Source organism: Tupaia chinensis, unplaced genomic scaffold (genome assembly GCF_000334495.1).
Source record: "Tupaia chinensis unplaced genomic scaffold, TupChi_1.0 Scaffold144731_1, whole genome shotgun sequence".
Taxonomy (NCBI): Eukaryota; Metazoa; Chordata; class Mammalia; order Scandentia; family Tupaiidae; genus Tupaia; species Tupaia belangeri.
The window spans coordinates 823480-846964 of record NW_006204591.1 but is presented as its reverse complement, the minus strand read 5'-3'; the positions used below and the strand labels follow the sequence as shown (position 1 = coordinate 846964).

At 41.6% G+C, this 23485-nt stretch overlaps 1 protein-coding gene across 3 annotated transcripts in view; it reads right to left on the bottom strand.

Annotated features, from left to right (window-relative positions):
- CREB5 (cAMP responsive element binding protein 5) overlaps positions 1-23485 on the bottom strand; it is a 516790-nt gene that overhangs the window by 365894 nt on the left and 127411 nt on the right. For all 3 annotated transcript variants that reach the window (XM_006167341.3, XM_027767819.1, XM_027767818.1), the window contains exon 4: positions 17134-17255. In XM_006167341.3, coding sequence (XP_006167403.1) covers positions 17134-17255 — 122 coding nt within the window. The remainder of the gene's footprint in view (positions 1-17133; positions 17256-23485) is intronic.

Below are 23485 nucleotides of genomic sequence, written 5' to 3'. Positions count from 1 at the left end.
CCTCTGCCAGGGCTTTGTAGGAAGTGGGGACCACTTTAAACAGTGGACTTGGTCTCTTTCTTCTTTTTGGTGGATAAGAAAGGGGAACACAAACTCGGGCACCCAACTGGCTGCCATGGCACACAGTCTCAGCAGCACACATGAAAGAAAAGGGCCCCACCAACGCTTGAGGCATGAGGATGAGGAAGGAAGTGCTATGACTTAGAAATTAAGGGGGAACTGGATAAAAGTACGAGTCTGAAGATGACCAAGTCAACTGGTTCTTACTGAAGAGATGTTCTGTTGGAACAGTTCTTACCCTTTGATAAAAGGGTAAATCCAGGAAGATGAGCTGCCTAAATTCCACAGAGTAACAGACCAAGTCTTTGAGTGGGTAAGTTCCTTGCAAACTATTCCCAGTATTCTCCCTGCCTATACCAACCCACATGCAAAGATCAGAGACGTGGATGTCCCCTTTATGAGTTTCACGGGCATTTTTCCACACACCCATGTTCAGTGTGCTGTCAAGCACAGATGTGAGATCTCAGTACTTTTTTGCAACAACCCATTGTTACACAATTTAGATATACTTGGGGACCAGCAGTCGGCATAATGGCTATGTCGCTGGACTCCCATGTAATCGACCTCAGTTTGAGTACTAGACCTGGTGGCTTAAACTCACGCCGGGAGCATGTGCGTGTGTGCCCAAGATCCCAAGAGGAGAATGGAGGAAAAGAGATTGCAGTGTGGTCATCTCCCCTGGAGGATGATTTCTTGCTTTCTATCTCTCTGTCTTTTTGGCACGTGCACACGCTATATAGCAAAAATCTCTCCAAAAAAAGAAAAAGAAAAGAAAAGAAAAGAAAAGAACACTTGGAATATTCCACCAGTGTTATTAACAGATGATGTTCCTGCAAAATGTAGCAGTGCAGAGTATTAGGAGTCAGCACTGGATGGCTGCAGTCCATAATTGCGGCACTCAACTGTGGTTAAGCCAGAAGACAGATCTCATGAGGTCAAAGTGGCTCCCTCTCCTGCGAGCACTACTGCGCTCCTGGCTCTGGCCAGTTGTCTTGCAATATGCATCTCCAGTCACAGGGGTTCCACAGGATGTCATGTGTACTTGGTTCAGTGTAAACCCGTCATTATGAGGGTAAAACAACTCTACATTCACACACAGTCAAGGGGTAAAAATCAGTTGTGCCATCCCACACTCAGGGGCAGCATGTAGCCGGAGTTAGAGGGCAAATGTCTGTTAAAGCTGGTGTTGAACTGAACATTGTAGGAAATTTTAGCTTGGGATCAGAATGCCTACCGTGACTTCCTGGAACTTGGAAAGGAATTATTGTGTTACTGTGTTTTTGTCTCTGTGAACCCAGAGTTCGAATTCTCATGCCCAGGAGCCCTTTTTGGGCACTTTTTATCATCAATATCAGAAAGTATATACTCTAGGTGAAATGCCGTGGTGGCGTGTACATCTAACACCCTCTTTCTGGGAATCAATCTTGAATTTTTTCATGTTAATTTATTTTATACATCCAATCACTATACATCCCTTAGCTTGTAAAGTGAATGTACCCAACATGAATACACTTCACACCAGTCTAGTTGAGGATACTATACATGTTATCATCAACTTTTCATTTTTTTCTTTCAGATTTTAAACCACTCGAACTCCCTGTGTTTACAACATGAAAAGGCCCAAATTTTGCCGGTAAGAAAAGGAAGCCATGTGTGACTTTTAGAGAGCGAAGGAATGGAGTTCAGATTTCTTGCCTTCATCCTGCCTTCAGTCAACCATCATCACTTCTCCACAGCCCGCGCCTGGCTATTTGAGTGGCGCAGGAAGTGTTGGGAGCCATCTTCAGGCGGGTCAGCAGCACAGGAAAGAGCTCTTCAGCACCTCACCCTGCAAAGGGGACTGCAGAATTCTGGTTCATGTAGTCCTAATCCGGCCATATGGGGACCCGCTAAGTGGAGTAAGGCTCACATGCACTCTACAATCTAGTGCACTGACTCCAGGCCTCTGTTGCTCTGGCTAGAGAGAACTCTGCCAACGAATTCAGCAATAACCTTACATTCATAAATCCTCTGGGAAAGCTCCTAAGCTCTGCGCATAACAAATCATCCCAGGAGAAGCCAGAAAGGGGATGACTTCTTTGAGCATGGCGGTGATTCAAAATGCCCAGCTCTGCATCATCTGTAGTCAATCAACTCGACATTCACACCAACATGACTGCTTTTCTTCTTTGGGTAGATGACCGCTTGCAGAGCCTGAATAAGCCCCCACCCAAACATAAAGCCACAAACAGAGCTGTGCCCAGTATCAGCTCGGGCAGGGTTCAGTCAGCACTGTGCTCAGCTTTCAGAGTCTTCATATAGCAGAGGGTGTACTCTGCGTGTAACTCAGATCTCGCAGACACCTATGGCTGCAACCACACTGGACCCAAGATGTGTAGTCCTCGCTTTTCAGAGAGGCCTGGGGACCCCACAGTGCCAGGCAATAAAGAGAGAGTTTGCACGTAGAACATTCCTCCTAGCTCCAAAACTGTCAAAGAGCTCATGTTTGCCTTTAGGTCAAAGGTCAGAATGGCATCTAATGCATTGGTCTCAGCTCACCAATTGCAAATGAGTTTTATAAGAACATATGTGCTTGGAGGAGATGCTAAGAGTAAACTCCTTCTGAAATTCTAATTCACTGAAGACCCAAAGAAAATAACCAGACTCAACACATAGAATAGAGTCGCAGGTTTTAACAGGCTCAACAATAGCCTTTATTACCCCAGAAGACAAAGAACAAAGGGAAATGCAGGAACAGTCTAGAGAAACCTACATCAGCTATCCCATCAGGCTACTTCCACAGAAGTAGCAAGGAGGTAACACTGCCTAGCTCCCCGTGGAAACAGCCCAACCTCACCTCTAACCCAAACAGCATATGAGTCTCTCTGGTTTGCCAAAAAGTTCAGAAGAGTGCGGAAGAGTGGACTGCCACCATTTTATAAACCTTTCCTAGGTCTTTGGGCTTTGGTGGTGGTTGGGCGAAGAACAAGAAGAATGACCCTCATGGCTCTGATGCTAAAATCAGGAATTGCAGCACGGGTTTGAGTTGACAGCCAAGGTACTGGAAATATGATGGGAAGAATGTTTGGAATCCCAGTTCCTGGCCCTAGACTTTTCAGTATGGAAATAGCTTAACACACAAATGCTAACGTAGAGTTCCTGCAGTAAATCACTCCCATACCCCCACCCCTTTCCCGCACTTAACTTCACCTGAATTTATATGATGATGAAGGCAGAGGCAGTTTCTTGCAACTATTATATTATTTTCTTTCCTCTTTTTCCAATGTCAATTTTTTTCTCACATCTCTGTGAGGGGCCCAGGTAAGTGACTTAGCTACAGATGCTCACCGAATCTAACATTTGGCCCAACTTTCCAAATGTGCATTCTCTTTGCTGCCTAGAACGGAAGCTTCATCTTCTAGTCATTTTGTTTTAATCTGGCCCAGAAAACAGATCTGTTTTTCTGCTTGCCTTTGGGAGTATTAACGCAGGACCTTGCAGATGATAGCGTGAGCTTTTCCTGCAGATGTGAAGGCCTCCTGAGCCCAGGTACACACTGCCTTGGTGTGTCTGTCTGGTGTGTTGGAACTTCTGAATGGCTCACAGCTGGAAATTGAGTCCTTCAGAGGAAGGTTTTCACTCCGTGTTGTGATTCCATTTAGATTAATACTTTGAAATCCCAGCCTGGCTTGCCTGCCTCAGGACAGGTAAGAAGTGATTTAAACAAGCTAAGAACCTAACCCAACCTGGAACAGAAAAATCACCCCGTTGAGAAAATCCCCTGCTGGGAAAAGCTGCCCTTTTCTCAGCCCTGAAAGCTGGGCTTCATAATTGTTTTAGTGAGGATCATCCCAACCAAATAATTCAATTGGGCTAATTTTCAGCTACAGTAAGGCTGCCTGATGGGAAGGCTGGGCCCGCCAAATGACGGCCCTCACAAGCTGAATCTGAGCTGACCGTGGTGCCTGGGGAGCTGCAGGGCTCTGCTGTGGTTTTGGCTATTAGGGTTTCTTTTCTTTGTTATTTTTTAAATGTGTCTCCCCTTGGTCCTTTCAGATGCATTCCATATGTAGCATGTTGCAGAACCAGGACCCAGCTGACCACATGTTGGCCACAGTAAAATCTGGCCTAATGCTATTTTCTAAAGCATACAATGCAGTCCTCTGTTAGGCCTGTGACATCCCAAACCAATCCTTCTTTCTCACCTTTTGGTCGTGATAATATTTGGAGGAACTTTTTACTTAACCACCACAAAGGGAAGGCAAACAGCTTTAAGAACATTTATTTTTCCCCTGAAGCATTTCAGTTTGTTTTCAATTTAAGAGGGGGGAAAAAAAAGCATCCAATTTGATAATAATACTTATCGCTAGGTATTTCTTTAACATTATTTTAATGGTTGAATAGCTTTCTTGGAATTTGTAGCCATAACCCACTAGGAAATGATGATGGTCTAGACCTGAAAGAACAGAATGGAAAATAAAGGAATGATCTCAGGACTGTCTCCTAAGGAAGTTGACGGGACCTGGTAAGTGGAACAGAGGAGGGTGACGACAAAAGTGAGTCCTACAGGAAATGGATGAAGTTTGCTTCTGATAGAACCCAGGGAGCCAGATATAGCCATGAATTCGCAAAGTCCTGAGGACCGGTGCAGGCAGGCTGAGTTAGGAAGGTCCATGGTATATTCTAACAGGGACACTAGTACCAGCTAGACGTTAGAGACCAGAATTCGAGGCAGAGTGAGGGCTAGATGTACAGATAAAGACACTGTCTGGGTAGAGAGGCTGTTAAACTCTGAGCATGTATGAGTTTTCTGAAGAGAAGGTTATAAATAGAAACCCCTGAGAATGGAAAGGAGGCAGACATGGGGCAGTTGTGGAGGTAAGAGAGAAGACAAGCTATGCCCCACGTACCCCTGAGCTCCTCAGTGAGGGCCTGTCAAATTCTTTTGCATCTCTTGATAGCGTGTTTCTCTGCATTTCAAATGGGAAAAAACAATTACTAAAATAACCACCTATAATTATTCCCTACTAACTAAGGGGGCCAAAATGAAAGTATCAATAATAATGGATTTAAACGTTACACGTAGGACCTCGTAAGTTTCATGAATATGTAAGTACTGCGGTCATTACCACACCAGCCACATCTGAACAGGAAATCCCAGTGCAAGGATATGCTATCTTACCCTGCAATACTTGCAACACAAATGGAGGTTCCTCAAATTAATTTCCAGCTTCCTCTAGCAATTGTCATGTTATATACCAATAGTGTCCAATCCTTCTCCCAGGCTCTTTTGCTCTTTTTGGGGGGGAGGGAGGAGGGAGAGGTTTTTGTTATAGGGCGCGTGTGCTCGCCAGAAAGACAGAGAGAGACAGAGAGACAGAGAGCGAGAAATCACCCCCCAGGGGGGGATGGCCATGCTGCAATCCCTTCTCCTCCATTCTCCTCTCAGGATCTTGGACACGCACACACGCACGCCCGGCACGAGTTTAAACCACCGGGTCTGGGATTCAAACTGCAGTCAACTACATGGGAGTCCAGCGACATAGCCATTATGGTAACTGCTGGTCCCAAGCTCTTTTACTCTTTAGTTTCAGTAGAAACACCAGCACCTCAAATGAGAACATCCATGACAGGCATGATATATGATATGAATGTACATTTTTTTTTTTTTTGGAGAGGTTTTTGCTATAGAGCGCATGTGCTTGCCCGACAGACAGAGAGAGACAGAGAGACAGAAAGCAAGAAATCACCCTCCAGGGGGGATGGCCACGCCACAATCCCTTCTCCTCTATTCTCCTCTCGGGATCTTGGGCACGCATGCACACGCGCCCGGCGTGAGTTTTAAGCCACCGGGTCCGGAACGTGAACCGTGGTTGACTACGTGGGAGTCCAGAGACATAGCCATTATGCTAACTGCTGGTCCCAACCTGAATGTACATTTCTAACCCAGACTGCAGTTTCAGAGACTTTGGATCAGTTCTCAAAATAGGTAGAGACCTCTTTCTAGCCAGAGCAAATGGCATGTGATAGTAAGTATAAAAATTGTGATAAAGGGACCAGCAGTTAGCGTAATGGCTATGTCGCTGAACTCCCATGTAGCAACAGCGTTTCAAGTCCCGGACCTGGTGGCTTAAACTCACGCCGGTGCATGTGCGTGCGTGCCCAAGATCCCGAGAGGAGAATGGAGGAGAAGGGATTGCAGCATGGCAATCCACCCTGGGGAGTGATTTCTCGCTTTCTATCTCTATGTCTCTCTCTGTCTGTCTGGCAAGCACTCGCACCCTATAGCAAAAACCTCTCCAAAAAAAAAAAATATATATTGTGATAAATAATTTAAAAACCTGAGTCCAGAGAACAATACAACCTGCAGTTACTGCCACCATCACCACCTCACCCTTTCAGTTTGCCTTAGAACACTGGTTGAAGGCAAAGCTGAAACTGCCAGATAACTTAGCATGACAAATTAAGTTCTGGAGGCCAGGCGGAGGCACAGTGGTACCTCGAGTGGGCCACCTAGGAAAAGTCCTGAGCACACCAGGTACACACACACCTGTGACTCGGTCTGCCAGAGATCAGGGGTTGCAGTGGAAACATCTTTTCGGGGGTGCCTATCTTTCTCTCTCTCTGTTTCTCCCTCATGTAGGAAATAAATGAATAAACTTTAAAAAAAAATGAAATCTTCCATCGCAAGTAGTAAGATTTTTTTTCTACTATGAAAGTTAGATTGTAGAAAATCCTATATGAAGGTGCAAATTTTTTCCAATATACAAACTCTCTAAGGGAGATGATCAGCAGGTACCTCATTCCCATCTCAGTAAATATTCTTCCAAGCTGTGGGCTTCCCTCACCATTCACACTGAACATAGTTGATATCAAGGGTTCTCTATTTTAATACTATGTACTTCACTCCTTTGAAGATATTCTGACTTTCCAGAAAAATAAAATAAAATAAAATAAAAATACAAGGAACTCTATGGGTTTTCATTATTATTGTTGTTGTTGTTGTTATTATTATTAATATCCACTTCATTTCAAAGTTGAGGCAGAACCTAACACTGCATCCTAAGTCCCTATATATGTAGTAGATACAAACACTTAGTAAGCCCTGTTAGGACTCTGCTCATTACTTCTAAATCCCAGTGTCCGAAAACTTGTGAAAGCAACTTCAGTTTATCCACTGGTTTAGTCATTCCCCTGACAGGAACACAAAGATTAAACTCAATTCCCTCCCAGCATCGAATTCCACTTAAGGTGAAGGAATCATTTTAACCTATAAGGAGAAAGTTGAAAGTGATTTGCATTTGTGGTATGTTGAAAGGGGAGGACAAAAAGGACCCTCATAACAGGTACTTTGGGTGTTCCACCATGGGAGGGAAACCTGGTTGTCATCTCCAGTGTCATTGCCAATGGATATTTCCTTTCAGTCATGCTGATAAAATAATGAAAAGATCAAAAATAGTCTCATCCACTTGGAGTAAACGAACAAAGTGACATTTTCATAACTTGGTTAAAACCAAGTTTAAATTTCAGGATATTCCTTTTTTTTTTCAGACTTTTGGAAGAAAAAAGGGATTGTGTTACACAAATATCTTAGAAGTAACATGTCAACATAACCAGAAACCTGCAGCTGTTGCAAGTTTGCTCAGCGTAGTACTTTTTTTTAAAAGGGTGATTTATTTATTCCATGAGTGAGAGAGACAGAGAAAGAAAAAGACAGACAGAGATTCAGCACCCCTGACACGGCAACCCATCCCCCTTAGCCAGCTTGGATCATGAGTGCACACATGGCCAGAGCACTCAGGGAGGTCTCTGGATGTGAACCTGTAACCTTCCCACGTGGGTCTGCTTCACAGAGCATTGCATTTCCCAGCCATGCCACCATCCAGTCCCAACTTGATCTCTTTTATTTTCCCTCCAGTACCCCTCGCACATATCCCAGAGAGCAGCCATGCTGGTAAGTGGCTAGGAACAAGATGATATGAGAGGCCAAGTGCCTCCACTGGGTCCTCTCCCCAAGTAACTGGTGGCATCGGTGACATGACTTCCAGGTCCAGGATTCAGACTGAGCAGCCTACTTTTTCAGAGCTGAGGCTGCCCCAGCTGTGCCCTGTTTTGTGACTCCTATTGAGCTGAGATCCAAGATCTTAAGATTGTAGCTTGTCCCTGAGTCCCATGTGCTAAACAGTCAACAGCCTCTGGGGATACGCTGCACTTTTCATCATTTTGGTAGGAATTCTAGAGCATGGAAATATCCTAATTTGCTATTGCTGTATCAGCATAATGAGTCAGATTTCGGTCCTATGGGAAAATAACAACCCTTAGCACTTACACTTCATGCTTTTCATCTTCAGAGTCTTTAACCATGTTAGACTGTAATGTTATATTACTCTCAGCAAGACAAAGGAGTTCATTTCTAGTCCTTTCAATTGCCCTTCCTTATACACACACACACACACACACACACACACACACACACACACACACACACACAATCAGGGCTGCTACTATATGATAAGGCTATCTCCATCTTCTTCCTAGATGTATATGTACATTATTCAATCTTTTTTCTAAGCAAGTAAGAACCAGCCAAGTGACATGGTGGTTAATGCTGCCAGATTCCACATGGCTGACTGTGCGGTTCAAGTCCCAAACCCAGGGGCTTGAGAAACATGTCAGGTGTGTGGGCCTGTGTGCCCAAAATCTCAAGAGGAGCATGGAAAAGGGATTGAGGCATAGCCATCCACCCTAGGAGTGCTTTCTTACTTTTTCTTCCTCTCTCTCTCTCTACCCAGATAGTACACATGCCCTATAGCAAATTAAAAAAAAAAAAAAAAATCAATTATATGTACAAGGTCAATTCACCCACCTTTTTCTTTCTTTCTTTTTCTTGTTCTTAACGTTTTGGGTTTTTTCCCCTCTAGTGTGGAACAAAAAATCACATGCTGATTGTCTACTCTGTATTTCTGCTAGAGTGAGGCCTACTCAATGTCTTCCTTATATTTCAAGGTTTTCTGCATCACCTCCAGCTACCGAGGACAGTTACAAACTGTGTCTTGGAGAGTTCTGGGAGACTTTTCCCAGCTCCATGCTCAGCCCTCTCTACTTTATTTCTGGGCCGGAAGTGATTCCATCCATTCGCATGCATTTAAATACCGTCTGTATAACAACAATTCCCAAACTGCATCTCTAAGCAGGTGTTCTCCCACAAATTCCAGATCTCTGGCTCTCTGCTGATCTGGAGTCTCCACTTGAAGTCTAAAACAACCCCTTCTTCACAATTTTCTCCTCAAACCTGCTCCTCTCACAGACAACTCCATCCTTCCAGTTGCTCAGACCAAAAATCTGGGTTCACTCTTGGTTCTACTAGGGTTGTCAGGAAAGATGTATTTTTCTATATTTTTATTTGGAAAGTTTTGGGTTTTTTCCCCTCTAGTGTGGAACAAAAAATCACATGCTGATTGTCTACTCTGTATTTCTGCTAGAGTGAGGCCTACTCAATGTCTTCCTTATATTTCAAGGTTTTCTGCATCACCTCCAGCTACCGAGGACAGTTACAAACTGTGTCTTGGAGAGTTCTGGGAGACTTTTCCCAGCTCCATGCTCAGCCCTCTCTACTTTATTTCTGGGCTGGAAGTGATTCCATCCACTCGCATGCATTTAAATACCGTCTGTATAACAACAACTCCCAAACTGCATCTCTAAGCAGGTGTTCTCCCACAAATTCCAGATCTCTGGCTCTCTGCTGATCTGGAGTCTCCACTTGAAGTCTAAAACAACCCCTTCTTCACAATTTTCTCCTCAAACCTGCTCCTCTCACAGACAACTCCATCCTTCCAGTTGCTCAGACCAAAAATCTGGGTTCACTCTTGGTTCTACTAGGGTTGTCAGGAAAGATGTATTTTTCTATATTTTTATTTGGAAAAATGCATTATGACTTTCCTGACAACCCAATACATTCAACTCGGCAGCCAAAGCAATCTTTCAAAGGTACAAGTCTCAAAATTGTCCTATGGTTCTCCACCTACTCAACGTACAACTCAAGGCCTTCAGATGGCTCACAAGTTCCTCTTGGATCTGCCTCTCACACCCAGCTCTCCAGCCTTCTTATGCATCCTGCCCCTCACCAAGTTGGCCTCTTTACAATTCCTCTGACACACAGAGCATCAACCCTCCAGCCTTCGTACCTGTGTTTTCTCAGCTTGGCCCACTCTTCTCCCCAGTGTGCACATGGTTCAGGCTTGTGCCTCCTTCGGGTCCCTGTGACATGTCCACTTACCTGCCTGGCCCTTCCTGAGCACCCAACACTCCTTGGGCTCCTTTTCTGGCTACATTTTTCTCTATAGCATTTAAAGCATTAATCATCTGACATGTAATACATTTTTTCTTACATGTCTATTCCTTATTTGCCCACTAGATGTAAGCTAACATGAAGTCAGGGTTTTGTTTGTTTGTTTTTTTAATCATCTTTTTTTAAAAAAAGGTTTTTGCCATCAGGCATGTCTGCTCATCAGAGAGAGACAGGAAGGCATAGTGAGAGGCAAAGTGAGAAATCACCATCCAGGAGGATGGCCTCATCCCAATCCCTTCTCCTCCATTCTCTTCCTGGGATTTTGAGCATGCACACACATGTGCCGTGCATGTATTTCAAGTCACCAGGTCTAGGACTTAAACCATGGTGGACCATGTGGGAGTCCAGTGCCTTAACCACCATGCCACCTGTCAACTCTTTAAAATAATTTTTATTCAATGATATATTTACCAATGAACAGTGTCTAGCATGAGGTAGGCACTCAAAAATGTCATTTGAATAAAATGTGGTGACCAGAAGTTTCTTAGATGTTTCAGGGTAAGAATTTATCTAATATCTAAGCCATAGGTAAGCTGAGATTTATGAAGTCTGCTAGTAAGTAAGGAGATGCTTTTCCAAGGTTAAAAAAAATCTCCTATTAAAGAATTATGATGGGACCAGAAGTTGGCGTAACGGCCATGTCACTTGGACTCTCATGTAGTCAACCGCAGTTTGAGTCCCGGACCTGGTGGCTTAAAACTCACGCCAGGCACGTGTGCGTGCGTGCCCAAGATCCTGAGAGGAGAATGGAGGAGAAGAGATTGCAGCGTGGCCATCCCTCCTGGGGGGTGATTTCTTGTTTTCTGTCTCTCTGTCTCTCTCTGTCTTTCTGGCGAGCACATGTGCCCTGTAGCAAAAATCTCTAAAAGAAAAAAGGAATGATGAGACAAGAATTATATTAACATGGGAAACTGAGACAATTGTGAAATGTAATGCAGATATTGGGCCCATTTTCCAGTGGATATGACTTTCTTGTGGCCTCTTCTTATCTATACACACATTGGAATGCTTTTGGAAAATGGGGTCATGATTAGAAAGAGAGTTTTTAGAACATAGTTTTCTTCCAATGGACAACCACACAAGTTGAGCAAGGATCAGTTCTCCATTTGCTCTGTAACAGAATCTTCTAGACCAAACTACAACTAGAAATTTAAATTTAAATTTAAAGAGAGTAGGACCAACTGAATCATTCCAATATGTTAATATAAAGCATTTAGAAAGTTTGAATAAGAACCTTCTCAACCAAACTCTCTGGATAAATGAATCCCTTTTCTATTTTACTAAAACTTGCTGGGGAACCAATGTAAGCCTTTTCCTAAAAGATTTAGAGGAAAAGAAATCAGAAAAGAGCTAGAGATGTAGAATTAAAATGGAGTAATCATCTGAATATAGAGTCAGAATAAAGAAGAAATGATAGCACCCAAGAATAGTAAGGGATGCATTGAATAAAGACCTTTTATTTCTACTTTTTAGGCAGGGAAAGAATAAATGAAGTGAGCTGGGTGGGGGTGGGGGGTGAGGGAGGCTCAGGCAATATGCCAAGGATGTTGACAGCTGGAAAAATGTGGTCAAAGGGGTAGTAAAAGTGTATGTTCCTATATAGATGGGGAACATTACTCTTACTCCTCATTTTCTGATCTTGTGGCAAGAAATGCTAGGGCAGAAGCCATCAAGATATCCCTGGATGCTGGTTGGTTCTTTGGCTTTAAGCCTCAAGAGGATGCCCTTCTGTGTCGCTGTGGCCATCTGAGGCTGGATTTTCCACCCTGGTTCAAACAAGGCAAGGGAAGAGGAAGCTGCAACAGCCAGAATGTTGTACTGTTTCCACAGTGTGCCGTTGAAGCTGGAGCATGAGGTGGAGATGTCCTGACAGGGCAGCCTAAACCACGGGTGGGAGGAGGCGCTGGCTGCAGCATCCCCCACCCACAGACCCATCATGAACTCATCACATGACTATGATCAACATTGAAAAGACAGAAAAACCCGCATTTCTCCAGCTGTGATCGTCCTCTTTCTCAACTTTGCTTGCCTAATTATTTTAATGCTTCAAATTTAATTATTTCTACTCTTTCTCAACCCACAAGGGATTTAAAATAATTCATAAATGCTTTTATAAATTAAAAATCAGGACCAGAGAAAATACAAACTAGAACTGAAAGTCTAGTCTAGAGGGGAAGTAAAATATGCTCATCGTAGTATTCTGAGAAGTTCTCAAACTTGGCTTTGTGTTAACCTAGCAGTCAAAGCGAAAAGAGAAACAGAACCAGTTACAAGATTCTCGTGTTCATGAGGAGAAAACATTTCAGTTCCTTGGGGGAAGGCAAACCATTTCCTGGAATTCAGATCTGCAGGAATTTTCTCATTCGAGGCTTTATATAGGAAATCATGAAAATGTAATGGAGAATATCTAAAATCACACCTCTAGGTCATGATGTGTATTTCACAGTGTTATAATTCTTACCGAACCTATTGTAAAAGTTTAAATAATCACGCCCTGCCAGGGCTAACTTCATTTTGAATACAACCTCATTTGAGCCTGCGAATTCTACTGTGTCATTATAACTGAACCAAAGCGGTTGATAACCACCTTCCTAATATGCAGATGAGAACTGGTGGGCTCTGGGACCATGCCCTTCACAAGCAGCATCCGGAAACTAAGCTAAATATCTTTGGGGGGGGGTGACTATAAAATAAGGACCTCTGAAACTCCTCTTCGAGACACATACTGCTGTGACTCTACTCTCTGTGAGAAACCATTTGCGAAGACAGATGCAGGGGGAAATTCTGCTGATTGAAAATGTCCTTGAACTTCATTAGTGACGACATGATGGCATTCCAGACCCATCTGAATGTCACTTTGAGGGGACCAGTCTCTGGAGCCAAGTGAAAGAGTCTTCCCAGAGATGCACAGAGTTTGGTTTGTATAAATATATAGGCTTGCTATATATTTATTACATAATCTATTCTGTGTGTGTGTGTGTGTGTGTGTGTGTGTGTGTGTGTGTGTTATATAATAAAGCAATTCATTTGGGAACATTTTTTTCCCTGTTTACCTTGTCATTTCAATTAGGAGTCAAAGAACTCTCCTCTCTCACCAGAAAGGTTAAAATTCGTTCCCAGCTTTTGGGGAAACCCTTAACTGATCAGAAGCAACGACCCTCCCACGGGCTTCATGAAACTGTACTTTGTAAACCATTTTTAGGAAAATCAGGAGGAGACACTTCAATTAAATCAGTTCTATTAGAAATGAATTCAACACGGAGACCAGCAGATGGTGTAATGGCTATGCCACTGGACTCCCACGTAGGTGACCCTGGTTCGAGTTCCAGACCCAGTGGCTTAAAACTCACACTGGGCGCATGTGTGTGCATGCCCAAAATCTCAAGAGGAGTGTGGAGGAGAAGGGACTGCAGCATAGGCATCCTCCTGGGGAGGGGGAAGTGGGGCAATTTCTTTTTTCTGTCTCTCTGTCTCTCCAGTGAATACATGCACTCTATACATGCACCCTCTCTCTCTCAAAAAAAAAAAGAATTGAATATAACCAAGTACACACGTTGCTTAGAGTTCCATTTAATCCAAGAAGCCAGTTTTGACTATCTCAAGGAACAAATGAACTTAACCCCTAATATGGTCTATATATGTGCATCTACGAAAAAACTAAATGTATTACTTAGTCAGAGGAAATTTATTAAACAAGAATTTCTTCTTCTCCCTCACTATTTTCATGGTAGAAATAGAAATAGAAAACATCTATTTCCATGACAAAGAAATATACAAAGTATGTCTTTTATTTCTATTGAGTTAACTTTTTAAAATATTTTTAACTTTACTATTCACATGGCAAAAATATTGCTATATAAACATTTGTTTGAAAAGAAACCCTCCTTATTATTTGGTTGAGGAGTGAAAGAGAGGGTCAGGTATAAATGACAAGTTAATTACAAATGAAATAAGTTGATTAGAATGTTTTTATCTCCCTCTTGTGTCAGCTATTTTCATGATTTTTTTTCCTAGAGAAGTACAGACAGAACACAAACCCCTGACCATTACGATGTGAGAATGTGACATGAAAAATCTGGTGAAGGAGGATTATTACAATTTCACGTAGAGGAGGATTCAAAGGTTTTGAAGCACTCAAGAAGCTATCAGAGCCTTTTAAACTTTGTTCTCCGGAAGGAACAGCTGAAATTTCAGAATTCATTACTACCTAACTGACCCTTCCGTTCAGTCATCTCACGTTTTTAAGTGTCTGTTCATGCACTGTGTCTAATTTGTTGTTTGGTATGTTGTGGATATTCAATAGTACTCTATAATAATAACGAAAAAAAATGCTAAAGCACATACCGATCGTATTTACTTGTGACCTCATCTCCTTTTCTTAATCTTATAAAGGGATTTTAAAATTCCAGCAGAAAATGATGATAAACACTAAGCATATTCTGATGGGGTTTATAAAGTGAATTTCTCACATATTTTAAGAATAAATAATTCACACACATAGTTAACCTATTTGACTCAGCAACAACAGATGTTCAATAATATGACCAGGTAATATGACCAAGAAATAATTATGATTCTGATAGAGAAAGACTGGAAATATTATGGGGAACAGACAGATGTGTGTGTGTGTGTGTGTGTGTGTGTGTGTGTGTGTGTGTTATATAATAAAGCAATTCATTTGGGAACATTTTTTTCCCTGTTTACCTTGTCATTTCAATTAGGAGTCAAAGAACTCTCCTCTCTCACCAGAAAGGTTAAAATTCGTTCCCAGCTTTTGGGGAAACCCTTAACTGATCAGAAGCAACGACCCTCCCACGGGCTTCATGAAACTGTACTTTGTAAACCATTTTTAGGAAAATCAGGAGGAGACACTTCAATTAAATCAGTTCTATTAGAAATGAATTCAACACGGAGACCAGCAGATGGTGTAATGGCTATGCCACTGGACTCCCACGTAGGTGACCATGATTGGAGTTCCAGACCCAGTGGCTTAAAACTCACACTGGGCGCATGTGTGTGCATGCCCAAAATCTCGAGAGGAGTGTGGAGGAGAAGGGACTGCAGCATAGGCATCCTCCTGGGGAGGGGGAAGTGGGGCAATTTCTTTTTTCTGTCTCTCTGTCTCTCCAGTGAATACATGCACTCTATACATGCACCCTCTCTCTCTCAAAAAAAAAAAAAAAAAAAAAAGAATTGAATATAACCAAGTACACACGTTGCTTAGAGTTCCATTTAATCCAAGAAGCCAGTTTTGACTATCTCAAGGAACAAATGAACTTAACCCCTAATATGGTCTATATATGTGCATCTACGAAAAAACTAAATTTATTACTTAGTCAGAGGAAATTTATTAAACAAGAATTTCTTCTTCTCCCTCACTATTTTCATGGTAGAAATAGAAATAGAAAACATCTATTTCCATGACAAAGAAATATACAAAGTATGTCTTTTATTTCTATTGAGTTAACTTTTTAAAATATTTTTAACTTTACTATTCACATGGCAAAAATATTGCTATATAAACATTTGTTTGAAAAGAAACCCTCCTTATTATTTGGTTGAGGAGTGAAAGAGAGGGTCAGGTATAAATGACAAGTTAATTACAAATGAAATAAGTTGATTAGAATGTTTTTATCTCCCTCTTGTGTCAGCTATTTTCATGATTTTTTTTCCTAGAGAAGTACAGACAGAACACAAACCCCTGACCATTACGATGTGAGAATGTGACATGAAAAATCTGGTGAAGGAGGATTATTACAATTTCACGTAGAGGAGGATTCAAAGGTTTTGAAGCACTCAAGAAGCTATCAGAGCCTTTTAAACTTTGTTCTCCGGAAGGAACAGCTGAAATTTCAGAATTCATTACTACCTAACTGACCCTTCCGTTCAGTCATCTCACGTTTTTAAGTGTCTGTTCATGCACTGTGTCTAATTTGTTGTTTGGTATGTTGTGGATATTCAATAGTACTCTATAATAATAACGAAAAAAAATGCTAAAGCACATACCGATCGTATTTACTTGTGACCTCATCTCCTTTTCTTAATCTTATAAAGGGATTTTAAAATTCCAGCAGAAAATGATGATAAACACTAAGCATATTCTGATGGGGTTTATAAAGTGAATTTCTCACATATTTTAAGAATAAATAATTCACACACATAGTTAACCTATTTGACTCAGCAACAACAGATGTTCAATAATATGACCAGGTAATATGACCAAGAAATAATTATGATTCTGATAGAGAAAGACTGGAAATATTATGGGGAACAGACAGAACCTGTGTCAAAATGAGATGAAATTCCTTCTCCTACTGCTGGAATTATTCACCTCTCCTCTTGCCCTTTAACACATGTCTTCTGTTCACACCACCCTTGTAAGACTATGACTCTTTGAGAATAGAAAAAGTCTGTGAACTTATCAAACTCAGGTGCAAAGATATATAACTTCTTTTTTCCCTTGAATTTTACACTCAGTACCTATTTTTCCTATGATTTATCTACTGAGTTATCATGATTTATCTATTGGGTTATTTTTGCATCATGACTTTTCCAGTGACCTTTGGATTCTATCACCATCGAAGATTCATAAACTAAGAAAAATAATTAGACAAATAGTCACAAATGGATAAAATACTGTTTCATGACCATGTCAACACAATCTGTAGTGCCACCTGGTTTCCACATGGAAATTTCTAGCAGACGGTGGAGTGGCACCTCCAAGGTGTTCCTCCAAGCAAACCTACCCGCTTGCTGCCTTCCTCTTCCTGAGCCTTCCTGAATTCATGCTCCAGGGAGCAGTCCAGCTCATTGAAGAGGCCAACCTCCTCGCAGTTCTTCAGGAATCTTGTTGGGGTGGGAGTTTGATCTGAAAATAGACAGTGATCATAAATGGGTCTTTTTGGGGCATTTTTAATCATAATATTTAGTTGACATATAATAATGGTACATATTTATGGGGTATAGTGTGATTTTTTTCAATATATGAATACACAGCATAATGTTCAGATCAGATCATTAGCATATCCATCATCCCAAACATGTATCAGTACTTTGTGTTAGAAATATCCAAAATCCTGGGGCCAGCAGGTGGCGTGGTGGTTAAGGGTGCTGGAATCCCACATGGTCAACCACGGTTGGAGTCCCAGACCTGGAGGCTTGCTTTCTCTCTCCCTCTCTCTCTCTCCTCTCTCTCTCGCTTGCTCTCACTCTCGCTCTCGCTCTCTCTCTCTCTCCCCTTTTTTGGTCAAATTAAAATAAATAAAGTCAAATCAAATAATTCCTTAAAAAAAATGAAATATCCAAAAGAAATATCCCAAATCCTCTTGTCTTAGTATTTTTAAATATACAGTAAGTTATCATTAACTATAGTTACCCTACTGTGCTATAGAACACAGAACTTATGTGCTCATTCATAAGTAGAAGCTAAAAATAATGACCTCATAGAATTGGAAAGTAAAATAGCAGTTACTAGAGGCTGGGAAGGGAGGAAGGAGGAAAGAAGAGGGAGACATTGATTAACAGGTACAAAATTATTGTTACATAAATGTTTTATTTCCTCAAAGCCAGAGGCAAGCAAGAGCCAAATTCACTAATACTCTCTCCTCACCTTTTAATGCCTACTAGCCATCCACAATCTCCCAACACATTAAATATAATGATAATATGCAAGAAAATAAATTCCAAAGACAATAAGATGGAACTTCAAAAAGTTCATAGAGGGTCCAGCAGTTGGCATAATGGCTATGTCACTGGACTCCCATGTATTTAACTGCGGTTCAAGTCCCAGATCCAGCGGCTTAAACTCATACCGGACACATGTGCATGCATGCCCAAGATCTCAAGAGGAAAATGGAGGAGAGGGGATTACGGCGTGGCTATCTCCCCTGATGGGTGATTTATCAGTTACTGTCTCTCTGTCTCTCTGTGTCTTTCTGGCAAGTGCACGCACCCTATATCAAAAAACCATAAAAAAAAAGTTTATGGAAAGACCAACAGACAGTGGAATGGTTACATTTCTGAACTCCCATGTAGTCAACCACAGTTCCAGTCCTAGACCTGGTGGCTTAACCTCACTCCAGGTACATGTGCGTGGTTGCCCAAGATCCTGAGAGGAGAATGGAGGAGAAGGAATTGTGGTGTGGCCATCCTTCTGGGGGTGATTTCTCACTTTTTGTCTCTCTGTCTCTCTCTGTCTTTCCAGCAAGTGCATTCACCCTATAACAAACACCTCTCTTCTAAAAAATAAAAATAAAAGTTTGGGGAAAAATGGAATTAAAGCACAATTTAATTTGGGGTCAAAGTCATTTTAAGCCATGTATAGTTTTCCCATAATAACACTTTCCATGAACTGTTGGAGACCCCCTCCTCTTACAACAGATACAAGCCAGAGTAGGCGAGGATTTCCCAGACCTCTTTCTGGCCAATTTTAGGAGACTGTGCCCTAGACTCGTCAGAAGTCCATATCATTTGAATATCCATTGCAGCATGTGAAATGACCTTTTTATTTATTTATTCTTTTTAGCTGGAAAAAAATATTTAACTAAAATCAGGCCAAAACAATCTCCTGAGCCAATGTTAGGTCTCACTTAAGGAGGCTGTAAAGAAAAAAGATTTTGTAAATTTCTATCAAATAAAATGAAACAACCAAGCAAGTTAGTTCCTTTTTCTTAATAGAATTCTATCTTAGCAATTCTCTCTCATTCTAAGAATCATAGAAGGATAAGAAAAGGTTCCAAGTCAAACACATTCAACTTCCATCCTTCAAAAATATCATTATTAATTTTATTTTCCTTTGCTATAGCCAAAAGAATGTTCTGAGAATGCTCTTTAAAAGGAAAAGAATTTCTTTCATATTCTCGACTTTCTAGAGAGCTGGAATAGCTAACGCCACTATTTATGGTTTAACATTCATGTAGTATTTGCAGTATACAAAATAGTTTCACACATGTTCTCTAAGATCTAGCTCTCACAAGATCCTAGCAGGTAAAGAGGGCAAAATTATACGTTGGTAGTCATGAAGGACATTCACCCTCTTTGATGAAGATGTACTTGAGCTGATCTTGAAAAATTATGTAAGCTGCCTTTTATCAGAAACAGAAGATGTAAGGACCAGAAAGGACTGCGAAGGAAAGCCTAGTTGTGCTCATTTCCCTGGAAATGAGGTAAACTAAGACCCAGAGTGATTAGGGGTCTTGGTCAAAGTTTCCCAGGTAGACAGTGGTGATACCAGGATTATAACCAAGGCCTCTATTCTATTTCCACTGTCCACACGTGTTATTCTCACCTGAGCCTCTGACAGACATTCCAGGTTTGATTTTGGCATTTGTCCACTTTGACTTACACTCAGGCTCAAATTCTTTCTCTGTATAATTCTCTAAGCCATCAACAGTTACCAAAGGAGTGTCCCCAAGTTGAAACAAATTTGCAATTCCTGCACCCTTTTTATAAATTCCTATAAGAAACTACACACACATAATTTTTTGAGAGATTTTTGCTATAGGGTGCATGCACTCACTGGAGAAAGAGACAGACAGACAGAAAGTGAGAAGTCACCCCCCGCCCCAGGGAGCTGGCCATGCTGCAATCCCTTCTCCTCAAGGGATTTTGGAAATGCATGAACACATACCCAGCATGAGTTTCAAGCCACTGGGTTCGGGACTTGAACCATAGTAAGCCATGTGGAAGTTCAGTTTCCTAACCATTACATCATCTGCTGGTCCCATATACACAAAATTTTTAAGTTTGCTGTAGGGTGCATGTGCCAAAGGGAAACGGGAAAGGGGAGGGGGAGTGAGAACGGATGGCCTTTTCCTCCATTATCCCCTTTGGATTTGGGGTGCACACGCACCCAGTGTGTTTCTCAAGCCACCTGGTATAGGACTCAGTCCCAGTAAATCAGTTAATAATCCAGATTCAGAGAATATCTTAATATTTGGGAAGCAAAAAAAAAGACTTGACATTCCCAATTAATCAGTCTTTCTAAGACAATATCTCTTGATTCTCTTTGGGTTAGGAATTTTCAGCATCCAAATAGTTGTCATGTATGCCAACTCAGCAAGATCCCATATGCATTCTTCCCCATTCTTAGACTGATTTCCAAGATACCAAGTTCTCTTTGTAGCCCACAGAGAGCCTACCACAGATAATCATAAACTGTGTGTTATAGGTAAGAGATAGACCAAAGATTAGGCTTTGAGGAAGACGGTTTCATTAGCACATTAATTCATTACAATGCACACATAGTACACCTACATTTCCAAAGTGTGTACATAACTGTAGTGTGTTTATAGAACATAAGATTGCACAATTTTTCAGTTTACAAACTGCATGTCGTGCTGAACCTGGGTCTCACATGATTCTATACAATAAATCCAGTAGCTATTATTTTAGAAATAAGGTTTTATTGCACAAAGTCACACAATCTGTAACTGCCTAATCACTTCTAAGTCCTCTCTTACCTTCACACATGACTCCTTTTTTGGATATAATTCCAGTACTTTGTCCACTCAGATCCAAAGGGCGCTACTGTGTGTGTAAAAGCCAATTTTAACAACCTACAAACCAACGTTTGACAATTACCTGATTTGAGGAAAGTTACCTGCATTCTCTAGATTTCCAATGCCTTATCTATCAAATAAGGTTCCAGAGTTTTATGATTTGTTTTTAAATCCTAAAATCGCCAGCATAATGAATTAGCTTCAGAAGTCACTGTTCAGGAACCAGCAGTTAGCGTAATGGCTATGTCGCTGGACTCTCACGTAGTGACCGTGGTTCGCGTCCCGGACCCGGTGGCTTAGAACTCACGCCGGGCACGTGTGCGTGTGTGCCCAAGATCCCGAGAGGAGAATGGAGCAGAAGGGATTGTGGCTTGATCATCCCCCCGGGGGGTGATTTCTCGCTTTCTGTCTCTATGTCTCTCTCTTTGTCTGTCTGGCAAGCACACGCGCTCTATAGCGAAAACTTCTCAAAAAAAAAAAAAAATCACTGTTCATCAGCCAAAGAAATATATGAGAACATCAGGAACAGCTGAAAGTTAGACACAAGTAATTAAGTCATGTGTAAGCGTTAGATATATAAATAAGGGCATTTTCTGAACAGAAGGTAGAGATAGACAAGATGTGAGAGGAGAATGAAAAGAAAAAAGAAAAAGTAGATCTTCTTCCACTTATCAGGTGCTTTCTGGCAGGTTGCGTCTTGAGTGCTTCACATACACCATCTCATTCATTTTCACACAAACCATATGAGGTAAAAATCATTTTCAACATTTTACTTAGGAGGAAACTGAGACTTGCCACAGGCCTAATTTGGAAATGTAGTCACATGATTTCATTGGTAATCTTAACAACTCCATGTTCTTTTGACGTACCTTGGAATTATTTACATACCCGATACAAAAGAATTACACAACAATCCTACTGACTCTTCACTATCTTAGAAGAACATTTTTTTAAATTAGGAAGTCTGAGAAAGAGGCTGGCAGGTGGTGTGTGGGTGAAGGTGCTGAACTCCCCCATGGACAACCACTGTTCGAGTCCCAGACCTGGTAGCTTACTTTCTCTCTCTCTCTCTCTCTGGGTGGGTGTGTGTGTGTGTGTGTGTGTGTGTGTGTGTGTCTCCCTCTGGTCAAATTTAAAAATAGTAAGAATAAATAAAATTAAATAAATAGTTCCTGAATTAAAAAAAAAAAAAAAGCCTGAGAAAACACCACATAACAAACTGAATTGTTAGACCACTGTCATCAGCAGAAATGGAGCTAGCCAGGTTTTCATTTTTCTTCTATTCCTCTATACCTCTTTGTTAGAGAACAGGCATCCAAGAAGCCTCCATAAGACTCCTGAACTCTGAGATGAGGTCATAAGATAGTTCCCAACCAAAGTCAGGCTGCCCTATGAGGAGCCAATTCCCAGTCAAAGTTGAGAGACGTCTCTAAAGCAAACTTATTCCCATACACCAGCATGCACCTACATACGTGAACAGAGGAGGCTGCAGAGGCTGGCTCAGAGATGGTGGATAACACTGCCCATATTCAAGAGTCTCGCTGGCAACAGAGAAACAAGCTATGGGGCAAGGGGAACTATGGGCACCGAAGATAGTAGTTTTCCTCTCACTTCAGAGAAGAAAGACCAGAAGTCCCCAGGGTTGTCACCCAAGGTGATTTTTTTCTTTGCTGAATTATACACTGTGAAAAGCAAAGTAGTGGGACCAGCAGATGGCATAATGGTTACATCACTGGACTCCCACGTAGTCAGCTATGGTTCAAATCTCAGTCCTGATGGCTTAAAACTCATGCCAGGCATGTGTATGTGTGCCCAAAATCCCAAGAGGAAAATGGAAGAGAAGGAATTGTGGCATGACCATCCCCCAGGAGTGTGGGGGGAGGGGATGATTTCTCATTTTCTGTATGTCTGGCAAACACACGTGCCCTAAAATAAAAATCTCTCAAAAAGAAAGAAATGAAGGGAACCAGTAGTTAGCGTAATGGCTATGTCGCTGGACTCCCACGTAGTCGACCGCGGTTCACGTCCCAGACCCGGTGGCTTAAAACTCACACCGGGCACGTGTGCGTGCATGCGTGCGTGCCCAAGATCCCAAGAGGAGAATGGAGGAGAAGGGATTGCAGCGTGACCATCCCCTCTGGGGGGTGATTTCTCACTTTCTGTCTCTATGTCTCTCTCTGTCTGTCTGGCGAGCGCACGTGACCTATAGCGAAAAAACCTCTCCAAAAAAAAAAAAAAAAAAAAAAAAAAGAAAGAAAAAAATGAAAGAAAAGGAAAAAAAAAAAAAGTAGATACCTATATTCACATTTGGAATAGATAAAACACACTGTTCCCAATTTTTAATTCATTTTCTTCTTGTGAATGAGCTATTCTTTCCAGTTACAACAGGAACCAGAAAATGGAGCTTAACTTTTGTTTTCACATTTATTAGAACTAATACAGGGTCTCCAGCTGTCTTTGATCTCACATGGTACCAGTTCCAAGTAAGCCAGGAAATGTGCAAATGCTCACAAAGGGCCCAGCTAAATGTATTAGCTGCTTAAATAAAAGAGGCAGAGTTTCTCAGCCACGTGAATGGCTTGTCAAAGAACTATTCCTG